The 20815-nt window shown below is 47.3% G+C and overlaps 1 protein-coding gene across 2 annotated transcripts in view; it reads right to left on the bottom strand.

Annotated features, from left to right (window-relative positions):
• Positions 1 to 20815, bottom strand: part of dip2a (disco-interacting protein 2 homolog A) — a 289945-nt gene that overhangs the window by 127607 nt on the left and 141523 nt on the right. For both annotated transcript variants that reach the window (XM_029701943.1, XM_029701944.1), the window contains exons 2-4: positions 8634 to 8705; positions 3171 to 3290; positions 2562 to 2681 (exon numbers count right to left, since the gene is read on the bottom strand). In XM_029701943.1, the coding sequence (XP_029557803.1) occupies positions 2562 to 2681; positions 3171 to 3290; positions 8634 to 8705 (312 nt within the window). The remainder of the gene's footprint in view (positions 1 to 2561; positions 2682 to 3170; positions 3291 to 8633; positions 8706 to 20815) is intronic.

Consider the following 20815-nt stretch of genomic DNA (forward strand, 5'->3'; position numbering starts at 1 on the left):
GGAACAGGAGAAGGATGAAACGCGTTTCTAAAGGCTGTTGACAGCCAATGGAAGCCTTAGGAAGTGCAACGTGACCCCACAGACACTGTAGTTTCGATAGGGATTCAAAAGAAGAACTACAATTCTCAGATTTCCCACTTCCTGGTTGGATTTTTCTCAGGTTTTTGCCTGCCATATGAGTTCTGTTATACTCACAGACACCATTCAAACAGTTTTAGAAACTTCAGAGTGTTTTCTATCCAAATCTACTAATAATATGCAAATATTTGACTCTGGGCCTGAGTATTAGGCAGTTTACTCTGGGCACGCTTTTCATCCGAAAATGAAAATACTGCCCCCAAAACCTTAAAAAGTTAAGGACAACAAAGTCAAGGTATTGGAGTGGCCATCACAAAGCCCTGACCTCAATCCTATAGAACATTTGTGGGCAGAACTGAAAAAGCGTGTGCGAGCAAGGAGGTCTACAAACCTGACTCAGTTACACCAGCTCTGTCATGAGGAATGGGCCAAAATTCACCCAACTTATTGTTGGAAGCTTGTGGAAGGCTACCCGAAACATTTGACCCAAGTTAAACAATTTAAAGGCAATGCTACCAAATACTAATTGAGTGTATGTAAACTTCTGACCCACTGGGAATGTGATGAAAGAAATAAAAGCTGAAATAAATCATTCTCTCTACTATTATTCTGACATTTTGCATTCTTAAAATAAAGTGGTGATCCTAACTGACCTAAGACAGGTTATTTTAACTAGGATTAAATGTCAGGAATTGTGAAAAACTGAGTTTAAATGTATTTGGCGAAGGTGTATGTAAACTTCCGACTTCAACTGAAGATCCGCAGGTAAGGGTGCTCTCGAGTGGCTAGATGTTCTTTACCATTCGGCCATCTGATTTACCACCAATGCTCCTTATAGGACACATCACTGCACTCTATACTCCTCTGTAAACTGGTCATCTCTGTATACCCGCCGCAAGACCCACTGGTTGATGCTTATTTATAAAACCCTCTTAGGCCTCACTCCCCCTTATCTGAGATATCTACTGCAGCCCTCACCCTCCACATACAACACCCGTTCACTCCCCCCTATCTGAGATATCTACTGCAGCCCTCATCCTCCACATACAACACCCGTTCACTCCCCCCTATCTGAGATATCTACTGCAGCCCTCATCCTCCACATACAGCACCCGTTCACTCCCCTCTATCTGAGATATCTACTGCAGCCCTCATCGTCCACATACAACACCCGTTCTGCCAGTCACATTCTGTTGAAGATCCCCAAAGCACACACATCCCTGGGTCGCTCCTCTTTTCAGTTCGCTGCAGCTAGCGACTGGAACGAGTTGCAACAAACACTCAAACTGGACAGTTTTATCTCCATCTCTTCATTCAAAGACTCAATCATGGACACTCTTACTGACACTTGTGGCTGCTTTGTGTGATGTATTGTTGTCTCTACCTTCTTGCCCTTTGTGCAGTTGTCTGTGCCCAATAATGTTTGTACCCTGTTTTGTGCTTCTACCATGTTGTGTTGCTGCCATGTTGATGCTACCATGTTGTTGTCATGTGTTGCTGCCATGTTGTTGCTACCATGTTGTTGTCATGTGTTGCTGCCATGTTGTTGTCATGTGTTGCTACCATGTTGTTGTCATGTGTTGCTGCCATGTTGTTGCGACCATTTTGTGTTGCTGCCATGTTGTTGTCATGTTGTTGCTACCATGTTGTCATGTGTTGCTGCCATGTTGTTGTCATGTGTTGCTGCCATGTTGTTGCTACCATGTTGTTGCTACCATGTTGTTGTCATGTTGTTGCTACCATGTTGTGTTGCTGCCATGTTGTTGCTACCATGTTGTTGTCATGTGTTGCTGCCATGTTGTTGCTACCATGTTGTGTTGCTGCCATGTTGTTGTCATGTGTTGCTACCATGCTCTGCTGTCTTTATGTTGTGTTGCTGCCATGTTGTTGTCATGTGTTGCTGCCATGTTGTTGTCATGTGTTGCTGCCATGTTGTTGCTACCATGCTCTGCTGTCTTTATGTTGTGTTGTCTCTCGGTGTGATGGGTGTTTTGTTCTATATTTTTATTTAATTTATTTTTAACCCAGCCCGTCCCCTCAGCAGGCCTTTTGGTAGGCCGTCATTGTAAATAAGAATTTGTTCTTAACTGACTTGCCTAGTTAAATAAGGTTAAATAAAGGAAAATCAGCATAACCACGGCTCTTATCTGGTCCTAAACACCAGCTGCATCTTAAACAAAAGCAGAACAGCGTGGCCAATCCTTACCAGATCATCTTCTCAACATATCATGATTATGTCCATAACTGTGAAATACTGTTCAATTTGTTTTCTCCATTTGACGCAATAAACTTTTCCATGTTGTAGGCAACGGTTAAATTCTGGTGAATACCCACTCAACAACACCAACAGTCCCAGCACCAGACAGACAGGTCACCACAGTGAAACCATGTTAGGATCTGATTTAAGGCCCAGATGGGTTGTGGGTAGCAGGGGGTACCGTTTAAGGCACAGGTGAGTTCTGGGTAATGTAGTATGATCTTACCTGGGGGAGTACATGCCTCTATAGAGGACTGAACTAGCACAGAGCGTCTCTTGGAGGGCATTGGCATCTTCCGCTCTTTGTACTTGGCCAAGGCAGCGTGAACGGCTTCTGTATGCAGGTCTAAACAAACACAAAGATCACGCAAACCTTTTATTACACAGTGTCATACACATCCTGCATGCACTGTGTGAACACTTCCTGTAAATCATCCTTTGGGTTATGTCAGCATTGGAACAGACACTTGAAGGTCTTATCCCAACCATAATACACATTTATGGCTGGTTCCCAGGACAGACAAGCCAAATCCTGGATTAAAAGGCATTTCAAACAGAGATTCTCCTTTGAGCTTGATTTTCAGTCCAGGACTAGACATACGGGCAGTTTCACAGACACAGAATAAGTCCATCTGATCCTGTAGGATTGTCCTCTTACCAGATCTGAAGCCTTCAACCCCCCCTAGTCCATCTGATCCTGTAGGATTGTCATCTTACCAGATCTGAAGCCTTCAACCCCCCCTAGTCCATCTGATCCTGTAGGATTGTCATCTTACCAGATCTGAAGCCTTCAACCCCCCCTAGTCCATCTGATCCTGTAGGATTGTCCTCTTACCAGATCTGAAGCGTTCATCGCGCGTGTTGGTGGCCCGAGACTTGTTGTGTTTGGATCCTGGTGGAGCAGCCTGAGACAACGACTGGATCCTGTTGTCCTTCTGCAGAGATGGTTCTACACCTAGAGACACAGTAACACACGATGAGACACGTTCACCTCTAACCCTAACCCTGACCCCGACCCCGACCCTGACCCTAACCCTGACTCGACGTCTGGATCCTGTTCTCTATCTGCAGAGATGGGGCTGGGCAATATGTAAAAAATTATACCATGTGTTTCACATCTGACGATATTTTATGTTTTTGAATAATGCAAGTTTTAAATATGCTTTATGAGTAGTTCATGACCCTGGTGTTTCAGGGAAATACAATGATTATTCTATAGTTGGAATACAGTGGGGCAACACTGAGTACAGTGTAGTTTGACATGACAACATATTCCAGTTTAGTCTATTCCTCTCTGTTTCAGAAGATACCGGTGGGCACCAACGTCATGCTGATCTAGGCCTACACCTGGTATCAGGCTGGATTAGATAGCTACGCTTGTTCTGACTTAGATTACATTTCGCTAACAAACGAATAGCATTAGCGGCTAACCTGATTTATTTTAGACAAAACCTTAAGAAATTACAGGGCTTGGTGTGGTAATACAGGGCTTGGTGTGGTAATACAGGGCTTGGTGTGGTAATACAGGGCTTGGTGTGGTAAGACGAGGGAGCAAGACAACTCAAGTAGCAAATGTGACAATACACACACCGGAGTTGCGTATCGCATTTAACAAACTAGACCCTGTAGCCCTAGAACCTGTAGCCCTGTAGCCCTAGACCCTGTAGCCCTAGAACCTGTAGCCCTAGACCATGTAGCCCTGTAGCCCTAGACCCTGTAGCCCTGTAGCCCTACCCCCTGTAGCCCTGTAGCCCTGCAGCCCTAGACCCTGTAGCCCTAGACCCTGTAGCCCTACCCCCTGTAGCCCTACCCCCTGTAGCCCTGTAGCCCTGCAGCCCTAGACCCTGTAGCCCTAGACCCTGTAGCCCTACCCCCTGTAGCCCTACCCCCTGTAGCCCTAGACCCTGTAGCCCTAGACCCTGCAGCCCTAGTTCCTGTAGCCCTAGACCCTGTAGCCCTGCCCTACCCCCTGTAGCCCTACCCTACCCCCTGTAGCCCTACCCTACCCCCTGTAGCCCTACCCTACCCCCTGTAGCCCTAGACCCTGTAGCCCTGCCCTAGACCCTGCAGCCATGTAGCCCTAGACCCTGTAGCCCTAGACCCTGTAGCCCTAGACCCTGTAGCCCTGCCCTAGACCCTGCAGCCCTGCCCTAGACCCTGTAGCCCTAGACCCTGTAGCCCTAGACCCTGCAGCCCTAGACCCTGTAGCCCTAGACCCTGTAGCCCTAGACCCTGTAGCCCTAGACCCTGCAGCCCTAGACCCTGTAGCCCTAGACCCTGTAGCCCTAGACCCTGCAGCCCTAGACCCTGTAGCCCTAGACCCTGTAGCCCTAGACCCTGTAGCCCTGCCCTACCCCCTGTAGCCCTACCCTACCCCCTGTAGCCCTACCCTACCCCCTGTAGCCCTACCCTACCCCCTGTAGCCCTAGACCCTGTGGCCCTGCCCTAGACCCTGCAGCCCTGTAGCCCTAGACCCTGTAGCCCTAGACCCTGTAGCCCTAGACCCTGCAGCCCTGCCCTAGACCCTGCAGCCCTGTATCCCTAGACCCTGTAGCCCTAGACCCTGTAGCCCTAGACCCTGTAGCCCTGCCCTAGACCCTGTAGCCCTGCCCTAGACCCTGTAGCCCTGCCCTAGACCCTGCAGCCCTGCCCTAGACCCTGCAGCCCTGTAGCCCTAGACCCTGCAGCCCTGTAGCCCTAGACCCTGTAGCCCTAGACCCTGTAGCCCTAGACCCTGCAGCCCTAGACCCTGCAGCCCTAGACCCTGTAGCCCTAGACCCTGTAGCCCTAGACCCTGCAGCCCTAGACCCTGCAGCCCTAGACCCTGTAGCCCTAGACCCTGTAGCCCTGCCCTAGACCCTGCAGCCCTGCCCTAGACCCTGCAGCCCTGCCCTAGACCCTGTAGCCCTAGACCCTGTAGCCCTAGACCCTGCAGCCCTAGACCCTGCAGCCCTAGACCCTGTAGCCCTAGACCCTGTAGCCCTAGACCCTGTAGCCCTAGACCCTGTAGCCCTAGACCTTGTAGCCCTAGACCCTGTAGCCCTAGACCCTGTAGCCCTAGACCCTGTAGCCCTAGACCCTGTAGCCCTGCCCTAGACCCTGCAGCCCTGCCCTAGACCCTGCAGCCCTGCCCTAGACCCTGTAGCCCTAGACCCTGTAGCCCTAGACCCTGTAGCCCTAGACCTTGTAGCCCTAGACCCTGTAGCCCTAGACCCTGTAGCCCTAGACCCTGCAGCCCTGCCCTAGACCCAAGTAATATCACATTTCCATGGAGGCTGCTAGCTAAATATGCTAACAAGCACAAACGTAAATAAACAAAATTCCAAGAACAGGCAATCCAGCTCAGAAGCTATACAGCACTAGTCAGAAGCTTGGACACTACTCATTGAATGGTTTCTTCATCTTTACTATTTTCTACATTGTAGAATAATAGTGAAGACAAACTATGAAATAACACATACGGAATCATGTACTAACCAAAAAAAAGTGTTAAACAAATCAAAATATATTTGAGATTCTTCAAAGTAGCCACCCTTTGCCTTGATGACAGCTTTGCACTCTTGGCATTCTCTCAACCAGCTTCACCTGGAACGCTTTTCCAACAGTCTTGAAGGAGCTCCCACATATGCTGAGCACTTGTTGGCTGCTTTTCCTTCTCTCCGCGGTCCAACTCATCCCAAACCATCTCAATTTGGTTGAGGTCAGGTGATTGTGGAGGCCAGGTCATCTGATGCAGCACTCCATCACTCTCCTTCTTGGTCAAATAGCCTTTACACAGCCTGGAGGTGTGTTGGGTCATTGTCCTGTTGAAAAACAAATAAGCCCAAACTAGATGGGATGGCGTATCGCTGCAGAATGCAGTGGTAGCCATGCTGGTTAAGTGTGCCTTGAATTCTAAATAAATCACTGACAGTGTCACCAGCAAAGCACCATCACACCTCCTCCGCCTCCATGCTTCACGGTGGGAACCACACATGCGGAGATCATCCGTTCACCTACTCTGCGTCTCACAAAGACACGGCGGTTGGAACCAAAAATCTCAAATCTGGACTCATCAGACCAAAGGATAGATTTTCACCAGTCTAATGTCCATTGCTCGTGTTTCTTGGCCCAAGCAAGTCTCTTCTTCTTATTGGTGTCCTTTAATAGTGGGGTTTTTTCAGCAATTCAACCATGAAGGCCTGATTCACACAGTCTCCTCTGAACAGTTGATGTTGAGGTGTGTCTGTTACTTGAAGCATTTATTTGGGCTGCAAATTCTGAGACTGGTAACTCTAATGAACTTATTCTCTGCAGCAGAGGTAACTCTGGATCTTCCTTTCCTTTGGCGGTCTTCATGAGAGACAGTTCCATCATAGCGCTTGATGGTTTTTGCGACTGCACTTCAAGAAACTGTCAAAGTTCTTGACATTTTCCGGATTGACTGACCTTCATGTCTTAAAGTAATGATGGACTGTCTTTTCTCTTTGCTTATTTGAGCTGTTCTTGCCATAATATGGACTTGGTCTTTTACCAAATAGGACTATCTTCTGTATACCACCCCTACCTTGTCACAACACAACTGATTGGCTCAAACGCATTAAGCAAAGAAATTCCACAAATTAACTTTTAACAAGGGACACCTGTTAATTGAAAGGCGTTCCAGGTGACTACATCATGAAGCTGATTGAGAGAATACCAAGAGTGTGCAAAGCTGTCATCAAGGCAAAGGGTGGCTACTTTGAAGATTTGTTTTAACATTTTTTTTGGTTACTACATGATTCCATATGTGTTATTTCATAGTTTTGATGTCTTTACTATTATTCTACAATGTAGAAAATAGTAAAAATAAAGAAAAACCATTGAATGAGTAGGTGTCCAAACTTTTGACTGGTACTGGTGCTACGAATATCATTTTTGGTGAGTTTGGACATTTTCAAGGGAATGTCAACGCGAGACATTGTGCAAATGAGGAAAGTTGATGCATGCTTGTCTGAAGGAAGAACAGTACTGGCTCTGAACCAGCATATCTACATGCTGCATGTCTGGAGTAAATATAATTATAATAAAATGATTGAATCACATGTATGTGTACATTTATGTTACAACGCTCGCACGCGAAACGCCGGCGGTGTGGTCAGCATGTTAGATCATGAAAACGTCTATCATACATGTCAGATTTCAATACTGGCCGATGTCATAACGCGGAAGGTCGTCTTCTCTCAGTACATTGATCATATTGTTGCGACATTCCTACCAAGGGTCCACCACATTTTATCTATTTGTAAAGAAAATTGTTACTCCTGATTTTATTTAGGCTTGCCATGACAAAGGGGTTGAATACTTACTTTATTTTTTAGTAATTTAGAAAAAATGTCTGAAAACAACTTCACTTTGACATCGTCGGGTATTGTGTGTAGGCCAGTGACACAAAATCTCAATTGAATACATTTTAAATTCAGGCTGTAACACAACAAAATGTGGAAAAGGTCATGGGGTGTGAACACTTTCTGAAGGAACTTAGCTTTGTAGGCTAACTTTCCTTGCTATGCTAGCTCACAACTAAAGCAAAACATTGAAAAATGCTAATTGTCACCAAAAACGTTAATTCACTTATTCACTCTCTCTCTCACGTCTCTCTCTCTCAAAGATGCTCCCTGGCCTCAGCAAACTGATGTGCTCTGACAGACCTCGTGAATGACATCATTACTGGTAAAAAAGACAACACACATTGTTACAGAAGAAAGTAATTAAATGCAAATGTTGCTGATCAGTACAAAAAAATAAGTCCTACATGGAAGGGAAACCGATTGTCATCTGAGGCATATTACCTTGTATCTGAGGGATGTAGGAGGCCAGCAGCTTGGCTCTCTACCAGGTGAGGCATATTACCTTGTATCTGAGGGGTGTAGGGGGCCAGCAGCTTGGCTCTCTATCAGGTGAGGCATATTACCTTGTATCTGAGGGGTGTAGGGGGCCAGCAGCTTGGCTCTCTACCAGGTGAGGCATATTACCTTGTATCTGAGGGGTGTAGGAGGCCAGCAGCTTGGCTCTCTACCAGGTGAGGCATATTACCTTGTATCTGAGGGGTGTAGGGGGCCAGCAGCTTGGCTCTCTATCAGGTGAGGCATATTACCTTGTATCTGAGGGGTGTAGGGGGCCAGCAGCTTGGCTCTCTACCAGGTGAGGCATCTTACCTTGTATCTGAGGGGTGTAGGGGGCCTGTAGCTTGGCTCTCTACCAGGTGAGGCATATTACCTTGTATCTGAGGGGTGTAGGAGGCCAGCAGCTTGGCTCTCTACCAGGTGAGGCATATTACCTTGTATCTGAGGGGTGTAGGGGGCCAGCAGCTTGGCTCTCTTCTTCTCATATCCCTTCTGTGTGATGTCCCCTGGAGAGACAGAGAGAGAGGAGACAGTGGTGAGTCACTGGCCCAAATGGCCATCAGATAAGATGGGTGGTCTTGACGTGGTGTGTACAGTGTGTGATTGGCTGTGTGTGCCACTGCCACAAAAAGCACCCAATCCAGCATAGTGCCAGCCTCTAGCCCTGGCACCCCCTGGCACCACAGAGCACCAAGAGGCCACGGGACGTCACCCCCCCCTCCACCCTCCCAAAATGAACATCTCTGGGACAAGGACAATGACTGTGTTGTGATATCCAGAGACCAAAGCCCATCTGGTCCGGTCTGGTCCAGTCTGGTCCAGTCTGGTCCAGTCTGGTCCAGTCTGGTCCAGTCTGGTCCAGTCTAGTCCAGTCTAGTCCAGTCTAGTCCAGTCTAGTCTGGTCCCGTCTGGTCCAGTCTGGTCTGGTCTAGTCTAGGACACAGCAGTATAATACTCTGTAGCCTAACAAATCCTGCTTCCTAACTTAAAACAAACACTCCCTCTCAAGTCCTTTGGCTTTATTCTAACAAACACCCTCCCATCCAGAGTGCACTGAGCCGATAAACATGTTTACATCAGGGATGCTAACAGGTGAGGGCCCAAAAAGGTGACACTTTTCTGCACTGAAATGTGTGTGACATCGATGAAGTCCACAAGGCTACACGTGGGCAAAAATAACTTTCACTGAGTAAATGTTTTTATAATCACTCACACAAGTTCAACACAACAAAAGCAATATCTTTGGGCTACACTGCACATTATTACATTGTACACTTCCTGCCTGTGGACATCTGTTCTACACTGTGCTAGCAGAGCATCATACCCTTTGTTGGCATAATGTATCTCAGTCAGAGAGTACACCTTTTATATCTGTTGACATCTAGTGGAAGCCTTAGGAAGTGCAAAATGAACCCTAACTCACTGTGTGTTTGATAGGCAATCACTTGATATAAAGTAACCCTTTATATCCACTGTAGTGAGACAGAGGGAAAGTGTGTGTTGTTCCTTTCACCTCTATAGTGGCATCCATCTTAAGCCAGGCCCAGCTCCAGCTACACTTGATCCCTGAATCCACTTGTTTAACCTGTCTGGGCTAGGGGGCAGTATTTTCACGGCCGGATGAAAAACGTACCCAATTTAAACAGGTTACTACTCTGGCCAAGAAACTAGAATATGCATATTATTTGTAGATTTGGATAGAAAACACTCCGAAGTTTCTAAAACTGTTTGAATGGTGTCTGAGTATAACAGAACTCATATGGCAGGCAAAAACCTGAGAAAAATACAACCAGGAAATGAAAAATCTGGTGCCTGTAGTTTTTTCAAGTGATTGCCTATCAAACACACAGTGAGTTAGGGTTCATTTTGCACTTCCTAAGGCTTCCACTAGATGTCAACAGTTTTTAGAAAGTTGTTTGAGGCGTCTATGATGAACAGAGACCGAATAAGAAGGCTGGGAAATTGGTAACCCAGGGAAAGATGTCAGTTCATTGGCGCGTGTTGACGCGAGAGGTAGCTCTGTTCCAAAACGTTTTTCAAGACAATGCATGAGTCCAGTTGGAATATTACTGAAGTTTCACGTTATAAAGGCCCTAAAGATTGATGCTATACAACGTTTGACATGTTTGAACGAACGTAAATAGATTTTTTTTTTTTACTTTTCGTCGTGACATTTTCCTCGCGTGTCCTACATTTTGAGTAGCTTACTGAACGCGCAAACAACATGGAGTTATTTGGACATCAATTATGAACTTTATCGAACAAAACAACATTTGTTGTGGACCTGGGAAATCCTGGAAGTTCCTTCTGATGAAGATTATTAAAGGTAAGTGAATATGCTGTGATGTGTCAGAGCCACCAACAGGGGGCACCAGAGCTACATGCAGTTTCTCCAGTCAGCGCCACGCCTCACTACCCCTTCCTGGGATCTCCCTCTCCTCCTTCCTTCCCCCTCCTCTCTCATCTCCCCAATATGTCTCTATTAGTCACGGTCAGTCCCTATCCACAATGCTGGTCCAGCCTCTCCTCCAGCTCATTCACAGATCCATCTGGCAACTGTGGGCTTGGTGGCTAGGTGAAGGAAGAGCAGATTTCTGGCATTCACGGAGAGGCTGGATGGCATTGACCCCTCCTCCCCATCTGAGCCTCACCCCCGGGTGGTGTGTTGTCCTCATAATGAGACCAGAAGCTAATCCTCTTCCTGCTCCACCTCCTCACCCACTCCTGTCAAAGTGTAATTTGTCATTAAATCACTGGGACCATTTAGCCTAGATACAGAAAACTGACGTTCTATTACAAACAAAAAAGGATTCCTTTACCAAAGCAAACATTCACGCATGACTAAGTCGCTTTGGATAAAAGCATCTGCTAAATGGTGTTATTATTATTATTATTATTATTATTATTATTATTATTATTATTATTATTATTATTATTATTATTATTACAATATATTATTATAAATCCAGAGACACACGGAGGCTAGGTAACTGGGTCTCTAGTCAGCTGTTTCCTGGAAAATCGTTCTGTTCCTTTAAGACATCAGAAAGCAGGACTAGCTGAGAGAGCATGACCGAGTGACTGACGAAGCCTGCCTCGACAGATTCATGCCTGTATGAACCTGTACCTGAGTGTGATGCTGCTGTGACCGCAATAGTATTTAAATGTTGTGCTACAAACGCCGACTACAACAAGCGAACTTTACTGTGAAATGCTGACTGACAAGCTCTTTCCCAGCAACGCAGTTAAAAAGTAAGTAAATTAACAAATAGGTAGAAATTAAATTGTAAAACAATCGAATAGAAAGTAACCAGACTAAATATAGGCTATATACAAGGAGTCCCAGTACCGAGTCAGTGTACTGGGGTACCAGGTAGTTGGGGTGATTGACGGAGGTAATATGTACATGTAGGTAGGGGGTGAAAAGAAGAAATTCCGGGTAACTGTTTAATTGTTCAGTAGTCTTATGGCTTTGGGATAGAAGCTGTTCAGGAGCCTTTAGGTCCTAGACTTGACGCTCTGGGACTGTTTGCCATGCGGTAACAGAGAAAACAGTCGATGACTAGAGTGGCTGGAGTCTTTAAAAATGTTTAGGGCCTTCCTCTGACACCGCCTGGTATAGAGGTCCTGGCAGGAAGCTTGGCCCCAGTGATGTACTGGGCCATAGGCACTATCCTCTGTAGTGCCTTGTGGTTGGATGCGGAGCAGTTGCAGTCAATATGCTCTCGATGGTGCAGCTGTAGAACTTTGAGGATCTGGGGACCTATGCCAAATCTTTTCAGTCTCCTGAGGGGGAAGATGCATTGCTGTGCCCTCTTCACGACTGTTTTAGTGTGTTTAGACCATGATCGATCCTTAGTGATGTGGACAACAAGGAACTTGAAGCTCTCAACCCGCTCCTCTACAGCCCTGTTGATGTGAACGGGGGCTTGTTCGGTCCTCCTTTTCCTGTAGTCCACGATCATCTCCTTTGTCTTGATAACGTTGAGGGACAGGTTGTTTTTCTGGCACCATCCGGCAAGGTCTCTGACCTCCTCCCTATAGGCTGTCTCATCGTCATTGGAGATCAGGCCTACCATTGTTGTGTCGTCAGCAAACTTAATGAGGGTGTTGGAGTTGTGTGCGGACACAGTCGTGAGTGAATAGGGAGTACAGCACCCACTCTGAGGGGACACCGTGTTGAGGGTCAGCGTGGCAGATGTGTTGTTGCCAACCTACACCACCTGGGGGCGGCCCGTCAAAAAGTCTGATATCCATTTGCAGAGGGAGGTGTTTAATCCCAGGGTCCTAAGCTAGTGATGAGCTTGGAGGGCACTATGGTGTTGAACGCTGAACTGAAGTCAACGAACAGTATTCTCGCGTAAGTGTTCCTTTTGTCCAGGTGGGAAAGGGCAGGGTGGAGTGCAATAGAGATTGCATCATCTGTGGCTCTGTTGGGGCAGTATGCGAATTGGAGTGGGTCTAGGGTTTCTGGGATAATGGTGTTGATGTGAGACATGACCAGCCTTTCAAAGCATTTCAAGGCTACAGATGTGAGTGCTACGGGGCGATAGTTATTTAGACAGGTTACCTTGGAGTTCTTGGGCACAGGAACTGTGGTGGTCTACTTGAAACATGAGAGGATGAAAAGAAATGTCCCTGAAGACACTTGCTAGCTGGTTAGCGAATGCTCTCCGAGTACGCGTCCTGGTAATCCATCTGGGCAGCGGCTTTGTGAATGCTGTCGTCCGGAACGGCTGGCGCTCTCATGAATGGTTCAGTGTTACTTTTTTCGATGCGAGCATAAAAGGCATTTAGCTCGTCTGGCGTCACTGGGCAGAGCCGAGTGTAGTAGGATTTAATCTTAGTCCTGTATCGACACTGCCTGTTTGTTGGTTCGTCTGAGGGCGTAGCGGGATTTCTTATAAGCGTCCAGATTAGTGTCCCGCTCCTTGAAAGTGGCAGCTCTAGCCTTTAGCTCGGTGCGGGTGTTGCCTGTAATCCATGGCTTCTGGTTGGGATATGTACGTACAGTCACTGTGGAGACTATGTCATCGAGGCACTTATTAATGAAGCCGGTGACTGATATGGTAAACTCCTAGATGTCATCGGATGAAGCCAGGAACATATTCCAGTCTGTGCTAGTGAAACCATCCTGTCGGTTAGTATTCGCTTCATCGGCCCACTTCCGTATTGAGCGCGTCACTGGTACTTCCTGTTTGAGTTTTTGCTTGTAAACAGTAATCAGGAGGATAGAGTTGTGGTCAGATTTGCCAAATGGAGGGCGAGGGAGAGCTTTGTATGCGTCTCTGTGTGTGGAGTATTGGTGGTCCAGAGTTTTTTTTCCCCCTCTGGTTGCACATTTTAACTTGCTGATAGAAATTTGATAAAACGGATTTAAGGTTCCTTGGTCTATACAGCTGGGTGAGTGCGGTCTATACAGCTGGTTGAGTGCGGTCTATACAGCTGGGTGAGTGCGGTCTATACAGCTGGGTGAGTGGGGTCTATACAGCTGGTTGGGTGCGGTCTATACAGCTGGGTGAGTGCGGTCTATACAGCTGGGTGAGTGTGGTCTATACAGCTGGGTGAGTGCGGTCTATACAGCTGGGTGAATGCGGTCTATACAGCTGGGTGAGTGCGGTCTATACAGCTGGTTGAGTGCGATCTGCACAGCTGGGTGAGTGCGGTCTATACAGCTGGTTGAGTGCGGTCTATACAGCTGGTTGAGTGCGATCTGCACAGCTGGGTGAGTGCGGTCTATACAGCTGGTTGAGTGCGGTCTATACAGCTGGGTGAGTGCGGTCTATACAGCTGGGTGAGTGCGGTCTATACAGCTGGTTGAGTGTGGTCTATAAAGCTGGGTGAGTGCGGTCTATACAGCTGGGTGAGTGCGGTCTATACAGCTGGGTGAGTGCGGTCTATACAGCTGGGTGAGTGTGGTCTATACAGCTGGGTGAGTGCGGTCTATACAGCTGGGTGAGTGTGGTCTATACAGCTGGTTGGGTGTGGTCTATACAGCTGGTTGGGTGTGGTCTATACAGCTGGTTGGGTGTGGTCTATACAGCTGGGTGAGTGCGGTCTATACAGCTGGGTGAGTGGGGTCTATACAGCTGGGTGAGTGGGGTCTTTACAGCTGGTTGGGTGTGGTCTATACAGCTGGGTGAGTGGGGTCTCTACAGCTGGGTGAGTGCAGTCTATACAGCTGGGTGAGTGGGGTCTATACAGCTGGGTGAGTGGGGTCTATACAGCTGGGTGAGTGCGGTCTATACAGCTGGGTGAGTGCGGTCTATACAGCTGGGTGAGTGTGGTCTATACAGCTGGGTGAGTGCGGTCTATACAGCTGGTTGGGTGTGGTCTATACAGCTGGTTGGGTGTGGTCTATACTGCTGGGTGAGTGTGGTCTATACAGCTGGGTGAGTGGGGTCTATACAGCTGGGTGAGTGGGGTCTATACAGCTGGTTGGGTGTGGTCTATACAGCTGGGTGAGTGGGGTCTATACAGCTGGTTGGGTTTTAGACCCCATCATAGCACTGAGACTGCACTTGTGAAGGTGGTAAATGACCTTTTAATGACGTCAGACCGAGGCTCTGCATCTGTCCTCGTGCTCCTAGATCTTAGTGCCGCTTTTGATACCATCGATCACCACATTCTTTTGGAGAGATTGGAAACCCAAATTGGTCTACATGGACAAGTTCTGGCCTGGTTTAGATCTTATCTGTCGGAAAGATATCAGTTTGTCTCTGTGAATGGTTCGTCCTCTGACAAATCAATTGTAAATTTCGGTGTTCCTCAAGGTTCCGTTCTAGGACCACTATTGTTTTCACTATATATTTTACCTCTTGGGGATGTCATTCGAAAACATAATGTTAAATTTCACTGCTATGCGGACGACACACAGCTGTACATTTCAATGAAACATGGTGAAGCCCCAAAATTGCCCTCGCTAGAAGCCTGTGTTTCAGACATAAGGAAGTGGATGGCTGCAAATTTTCTACTTTTAAACTCGGACAAAACAGAGATGCTTGTCCTAGGTCCCAAGAAACAAAGAGATCTTCTGTTGAATCTGACAATTAATCTGGATGGTTGTACAGTCGTCTCAAATAAAACTGTGAAGGACCTCGGCGTTACTCTGGACCCTGATCTCTCTTTTGAAGAACATATCAAGACTGCTTCAAGGACAGCTTTTTTCCATCTACGTAACATTGCAAAAATCAGAAACTTTCTGTCCAAAAATGACGCAGAAAAATTAATCCATGCTTTTGTTACTTCTAGGCTCGACTACTGCAATGCTCTACTTTCCGGCTACCCGGATAAAGCACTAAACAAACTTCAGTTAGTGCTAAATACGGCTGCTAGAATCCTGACTAGAACCAAAAAATTTGATCATATTACTCCAGTGCTAGCCTCCCTACACTGGCTTCCTGTTAAGGCAAGGGCTGATTTCAAGGTTTTACTGCTAACCTACAAAGCATTACATGGGCTTGCTCCTACCTATCTTTCCGATTTGGTCCTGCCGTACATACCTACACGTACGCTACGGTCACAAGACGCAGGCCTCCTAATTGTCCCTAGAATTTCTAAGCAAACGGCTGGAGGTAGGGCTTTCTCCTATAGAGCTCCATTTTTATGGAATGGTCTGCCTACCCATGTGAGAGACGCAGACTCAGTCTCAACCTTTAAGTCTTTACTGAAGACTTATCTCTTCAGTAGGTCCTATGATTAAGTATAGTCAGGCCCAGGAGTGTGAAGGTGAACGGAAAGGCTGGAGCAACGAACCGCCCTTGCTGTCTCTGCCTTGTCGGTTCCCCTCTTCCCACTGGGATTCTCTGCATCTAACCCTTTACAGGGGCTGAGTCACTGACTTACTGGTGTTCTTCCATGCCGTCCATGGGAGGGGTGCGTCACTTGAGTAGGTTGAGCCACTGACGTGGTCTTCCTGTCTGGGTTGGCGCCCCCCCCTTGGGTTGTGCCGTGGCGGACATCTTTGTGGGCTATACTCGGCCTTGTCTTCGGACGGTAGGTTGGTGGTTGTAGATATCCCTCTAGTGGTGTGGGGGCTGTGCTTTGGCAAAGTGGGTGGGGTTATATCCTGCCTGTTTTGCCCTGTCCGGGGGTATCATCGGATGGGGCCACAGTGTCTTCTGATCCCTCCTGTCTCAGCCTCCAGTATTTATGCTGCAGTAGTTTATGTGTCGGGGGGCTAGGGTCAGTCTGTTACATCTGGAGTATTCTCTTGTCTTATCCGGTGTCCTGTGTGAATGTAAATATGCTCTCTCTAATTCTCTCTTTCTTTCTCTCGGAGGACCTGAGCCCTAGGACTACCTGGCATGATGACTCCTTGCTGTCCCCAGTCCACCTGGCCATGCTGCTGCTCCAGTTTCAACTGTTCTGCCTGCGGCTACGGAACCCTGACCTGTTCACCGGACGTGCTTGTTGCACCCTCGACAATTACTATGATTATTATTATTTGACCATGCTGGTCATTTACGAACATTTTAACATCTTGACCATGTTCTGTTATAATATCCACCCGGCACAGCCAGAAGAGGACTGGCCACCCCTCATAGCCTGGTTCCTCTCTAGGTTTCTTCCTAGGTTTTTGGCCTTTCTCAGGAGTTTTTCCTAGGGAGTTTTTCCCAGCCACCGTGCTTCTTTCACATGCATTGCTTGCTGTTTGGGGTTTTAGGCTGGGTTTCTGTACAGCACTTTGAGATTTCAGCTGATGTACGAAGGGCTATATAAATAAATTTGATTTGATTTGATTTGGGTGTGGTCTATACAGCTGGGTGAGTGGGGTCTCTACAGCTGGGTGAGTGCGGTCTATACAGCTGGGTGAGTGGGGTCTATACAGCTGGGTGAGTGGGGTCTCTACAGCTGGGTGAGTGCGGTCTATACAGCTGGGTGAGTGCGGTCTATACAGCTGGGTGAGTGGGGTCTTAGCCCCAGCATTGGTCTGTGGTGGTAAATAGAATATAGATAAATAATTTGCTCTGCAGCTTCTCATGAGATATTCTGACTCCGGTTAGCAGAACTTCGAGACAACAACAAAAACATTCTCACATACCAGCATCAAGTTCGTATTTATTCACCCATGGAAAAGACCTGGCTTTGCAGAACCTAGACTAGAGTTGTGGAGAGGCATTACATACTAGACATGATCACAGAGGTTCGTCCGTTTCTAGGTCTGTAATAACTCTGTAATATAATAAGAGAGGCTGATATGAGTTCTCCATCAATAACAGACTCCTCTCCTGCTTTCACACTGCTCTGCCAGCTTCATTATGAGGTCTCCATCACACACACAGACTCCTCTCCTGCTTTCACACTGCTCTGCCAGCTTCATGGCATTTCCTGGAGAAATACCTTCCTGTGTAAATAGTTGTGGAAACTAAAGTAACTAGCAGACAGACCCTCTGCTGTTAGGAGACCTCCTCTTCTCTCCCTGTTGGCGCCATTCACGACTCATAAAGAACAGGTCCAATACTGTCTGCTACCATACAGCAATTATTTGGGACACTTTACATGCATCAGATAATACATGAAGTCTCCAGCTTTAGAGTGCTGGAGCTGAGACAGACTTATTATGAAGGTTGTGGAACGGTAGACAGAGAGAGAGAGAGAGAGAGGTTGTCTTTGAAGCTGTCAGCTAAAATATCACTCCACTGGGCCTGACTGACTGAGGGATGACTGGCCGGCTCTCGGACGGCCTCCCGGTGCCTCTCTCGCTCTCTTTGACACATGCATTGTTCCTGGAAGCCCAGTGCATCTGACAGAGAGAGAGTTCAGTGTTGATTAAAATATGCACTACTAGCATGTGCTGCTGGTCGCATCGACACAGACCTCAAAAGGGAATCTGGACGCTGTTGGCTGGAAGAGTCCAGTGGTTCAGCCTAAAGGGAATCTGAACGCTGTTGGCTGGAAGAGTCCAGTGGTTCAGCCTAAAGGGAATCTGGACGCTGTTGGCTGGAAGAGTCCAGTGGTTCAGCCTAAAGGGAATCTGGACGCTGTTGGCTGGAAGAGTCCAGTGGTTCAGCCTAAAGGGAATCTGAACGCTGTTGGCTGGAAGAGTCCAGTGGTTCAGCCTAAAGGGAATCTGGACGCTGTTGGCTGGAAGAGTCCAGTGGTTCAGCCTAAAGGGAATCTGGACGCTGTTGGCTGGAAGAGTCCAGTGGTTCAGCCTAAAGGGAATCTGAACGCTGTTGGCTGGAAGAGTCCAGTGGTTCAGCCTAAAGGGAATCTGGACGCTGTTGGCTGGAAGAGTCCAGTGGTTCAGCCTAAAGGGAATCTGGACGCTGTTGGCTGGAAGAGTCCAGTGGTTCAGCCTAAAGGGAATCTGAACGCTGTTGGCTGGAAGAGTCCAGTGGTTCAGCCTAAAGGGAATCTGAACGCTGTTGGCTGGAAGAGTCCAGTGGTTCAGCCTAAAGGGAATCTGAACGCTGTTCGCTGGAAGAGTCCAGTGGTTCAGCCTAAAGGGAATCTGAACGCTGTTGGCTGGAAGAGTCCAGTGGTTCAGCCTAAAGGGAATCTGGACGCTGTTGGCTGGAAGAGTCCAGTGGTTCAGCCTAAAGGGAATCTGGACGCTGTTGGCTGGAAGAGTCCAGTGGTTCAGCCTAAAGGGAATCTGAACGCTGTTGGCTGGAAGAGTCCAGTGGTTCAGCCTAAAGGGAATCTGGACGCTGTTGGCTGGAAGAGTCCAGTGGTTCAGCCTAAAGGGAATCTGAACGCTGTTCGCTGGAAGAGTCCAGTGGTTCAGCCTAAAGGGAATCTGGACGCTGTTGGCTGGAAGAGTCCAGTGGTTCAGCCTAAAGGGAATCTGAACGCTGTTGGCTGGAAGAGTCCAGTGGTTCAGCCTAAAGGGAATCTGGACGCTGTTGGCTGGAAGAGTCCAGTGGTTCAGCCTAAAGGGAATCTGGACGCTGTTGGCTGGAAGAGTCCAGTGGTTCAGCCTAAAGGGAATCTGGACGCTGTTGGCTGGAAGAGTCCAGTGGTTCAGCCTAAAGGGAATCTGGACGCTGTTGGCTGGAAGAGTCCAGTGGTTCAGCCTAAAGGGAATCTGGACGCTGTTGGCTGGAAGAGTCCAGTGGTTCAGCCTAAAGGGAATCTGAACGCTGTAAGAGTCCAGTGGTTCAGCCTAAAGGGAATCTGGACGCTGTTGGCTGGAAGAGTCCAGTGGTTCAGCCTAAAGGGAATCTGGACGCTGTTGGCTGGAAGCGTTGCCTCTATAGCCAATACCAGACACTCATTCATTCTTCATCGGGCCGTCTTCTAAACTCCCCACTCCATTTAATGCCAAGATGTTTAGATGTATTTGTGATTATACTTTCGTAATGCATTTTGTGACGTGGATCATAAATACAGTTACAGTCCATCAGGTTGTGTGATCCTCGTAATGTTATGTGGAAAACACAAATGCGACCAGTTATTTTTCGTATTTGCATTTCATTTCTTTCACTAGCAAATGTGAGCGAACTGCTGGCACTTCAGAGCCTACTGAATGTCCATCTTCTGTTCGCTAACGTTAGCTAGAAACAACTAGTGTTGACCTTTCCACAACACACGGAGTCTAAAAGGGATTTGTCTCTGTGTTTACCTTGTTTACCAAACTCAGCATCACAACAAACAGGAGGACATGTTTTCATCTCCATGTCTGTTGACACAAACTCCGTACATGTAAATAAAAACAGGCCCTGTTCAAACTCCGTACATGTAAATAAAAACAGGCCCTGTTCAAACTCCGTACATGTAAATAAAAACAGGCCCTGTTCAAACTCCGTACATGTAAATAAAAACAGGCCCTGTTCAAACTCCGTACATGTCTTTGTTGTCGCAGCTCGAGAATCGGGATGTTAGATTTACTCAGAGGATTTATTTTTCATTAAAACGTTAAAAATAGTATTTAAAAAATAAATTACAAATTAAAATATAAAACAGGCCCTGTTCTTTCTGCGTACTTTTAACTCTGATCTCATACGTGCGTACATGGACAGAGAATTACGTAGTTGGTACGCAAAATGTGTGCATGTTGGCATGTCTGCAGAGCACTAGTTTAGACTAGGACCCATATAGCTCTGGTCAACAGCAGTGCACTAGTTTAGACTAGGACCCATATAACTCTAGTCAACAGTAGTGCACTAGTTTAGACTAGGACCCATGCAGCTCTGGTCAACAGTAGTGCACTAGTTTAGACTAGGACCCATATAGCTCTGGTCAACAGTAGAGCACTATAGGCAATAGGGCAGCATTGGAACACAAGCCTAGTTCCTCATTGTCTTGGAGCCATGGCAAAGGCCAGGCAGAGGTTACCCATGGCGACAGCAGTGGGCTTCACCTGGGATGGTTGACACAGGCAGTGAATGGGCTGAGGAAGATTGATTACTAGCTTCATTGATAGAATACATTTAAATACATTAACTACTCACAAGCCCCAAACTGGACATAAATAAAGGAGGGGAGAGGAAAGATGGTCTATTGTTCTGCTGGAATAACACACGGATCTGAGAGACAAGAACGATAGAATGAAAAAAGAAGGAATGGAGAGAGAGGAGAATGAGGAGAGAGAGGGAAAGGAGAGAGGGACAGAGGGTGTGAAGAGAGGAAGAGACAGTGTGGTGAAGAGAGATAGGAGCAGGGGGTGAAG

The sequence above is a fragment of the Salmo trutta genome, chromosome 20 (assembly GCF_901001165.1).
Source record: "Salmo trutta chromosome 20, fSalTru1.1, whole genome shotgun sequence".
Lineage (NCBI taxonomy): Eukaryota > Metazoa > Chordata > Actinopteri > Salmoniformes > Salmonidae > Salmo > Salmo trutta.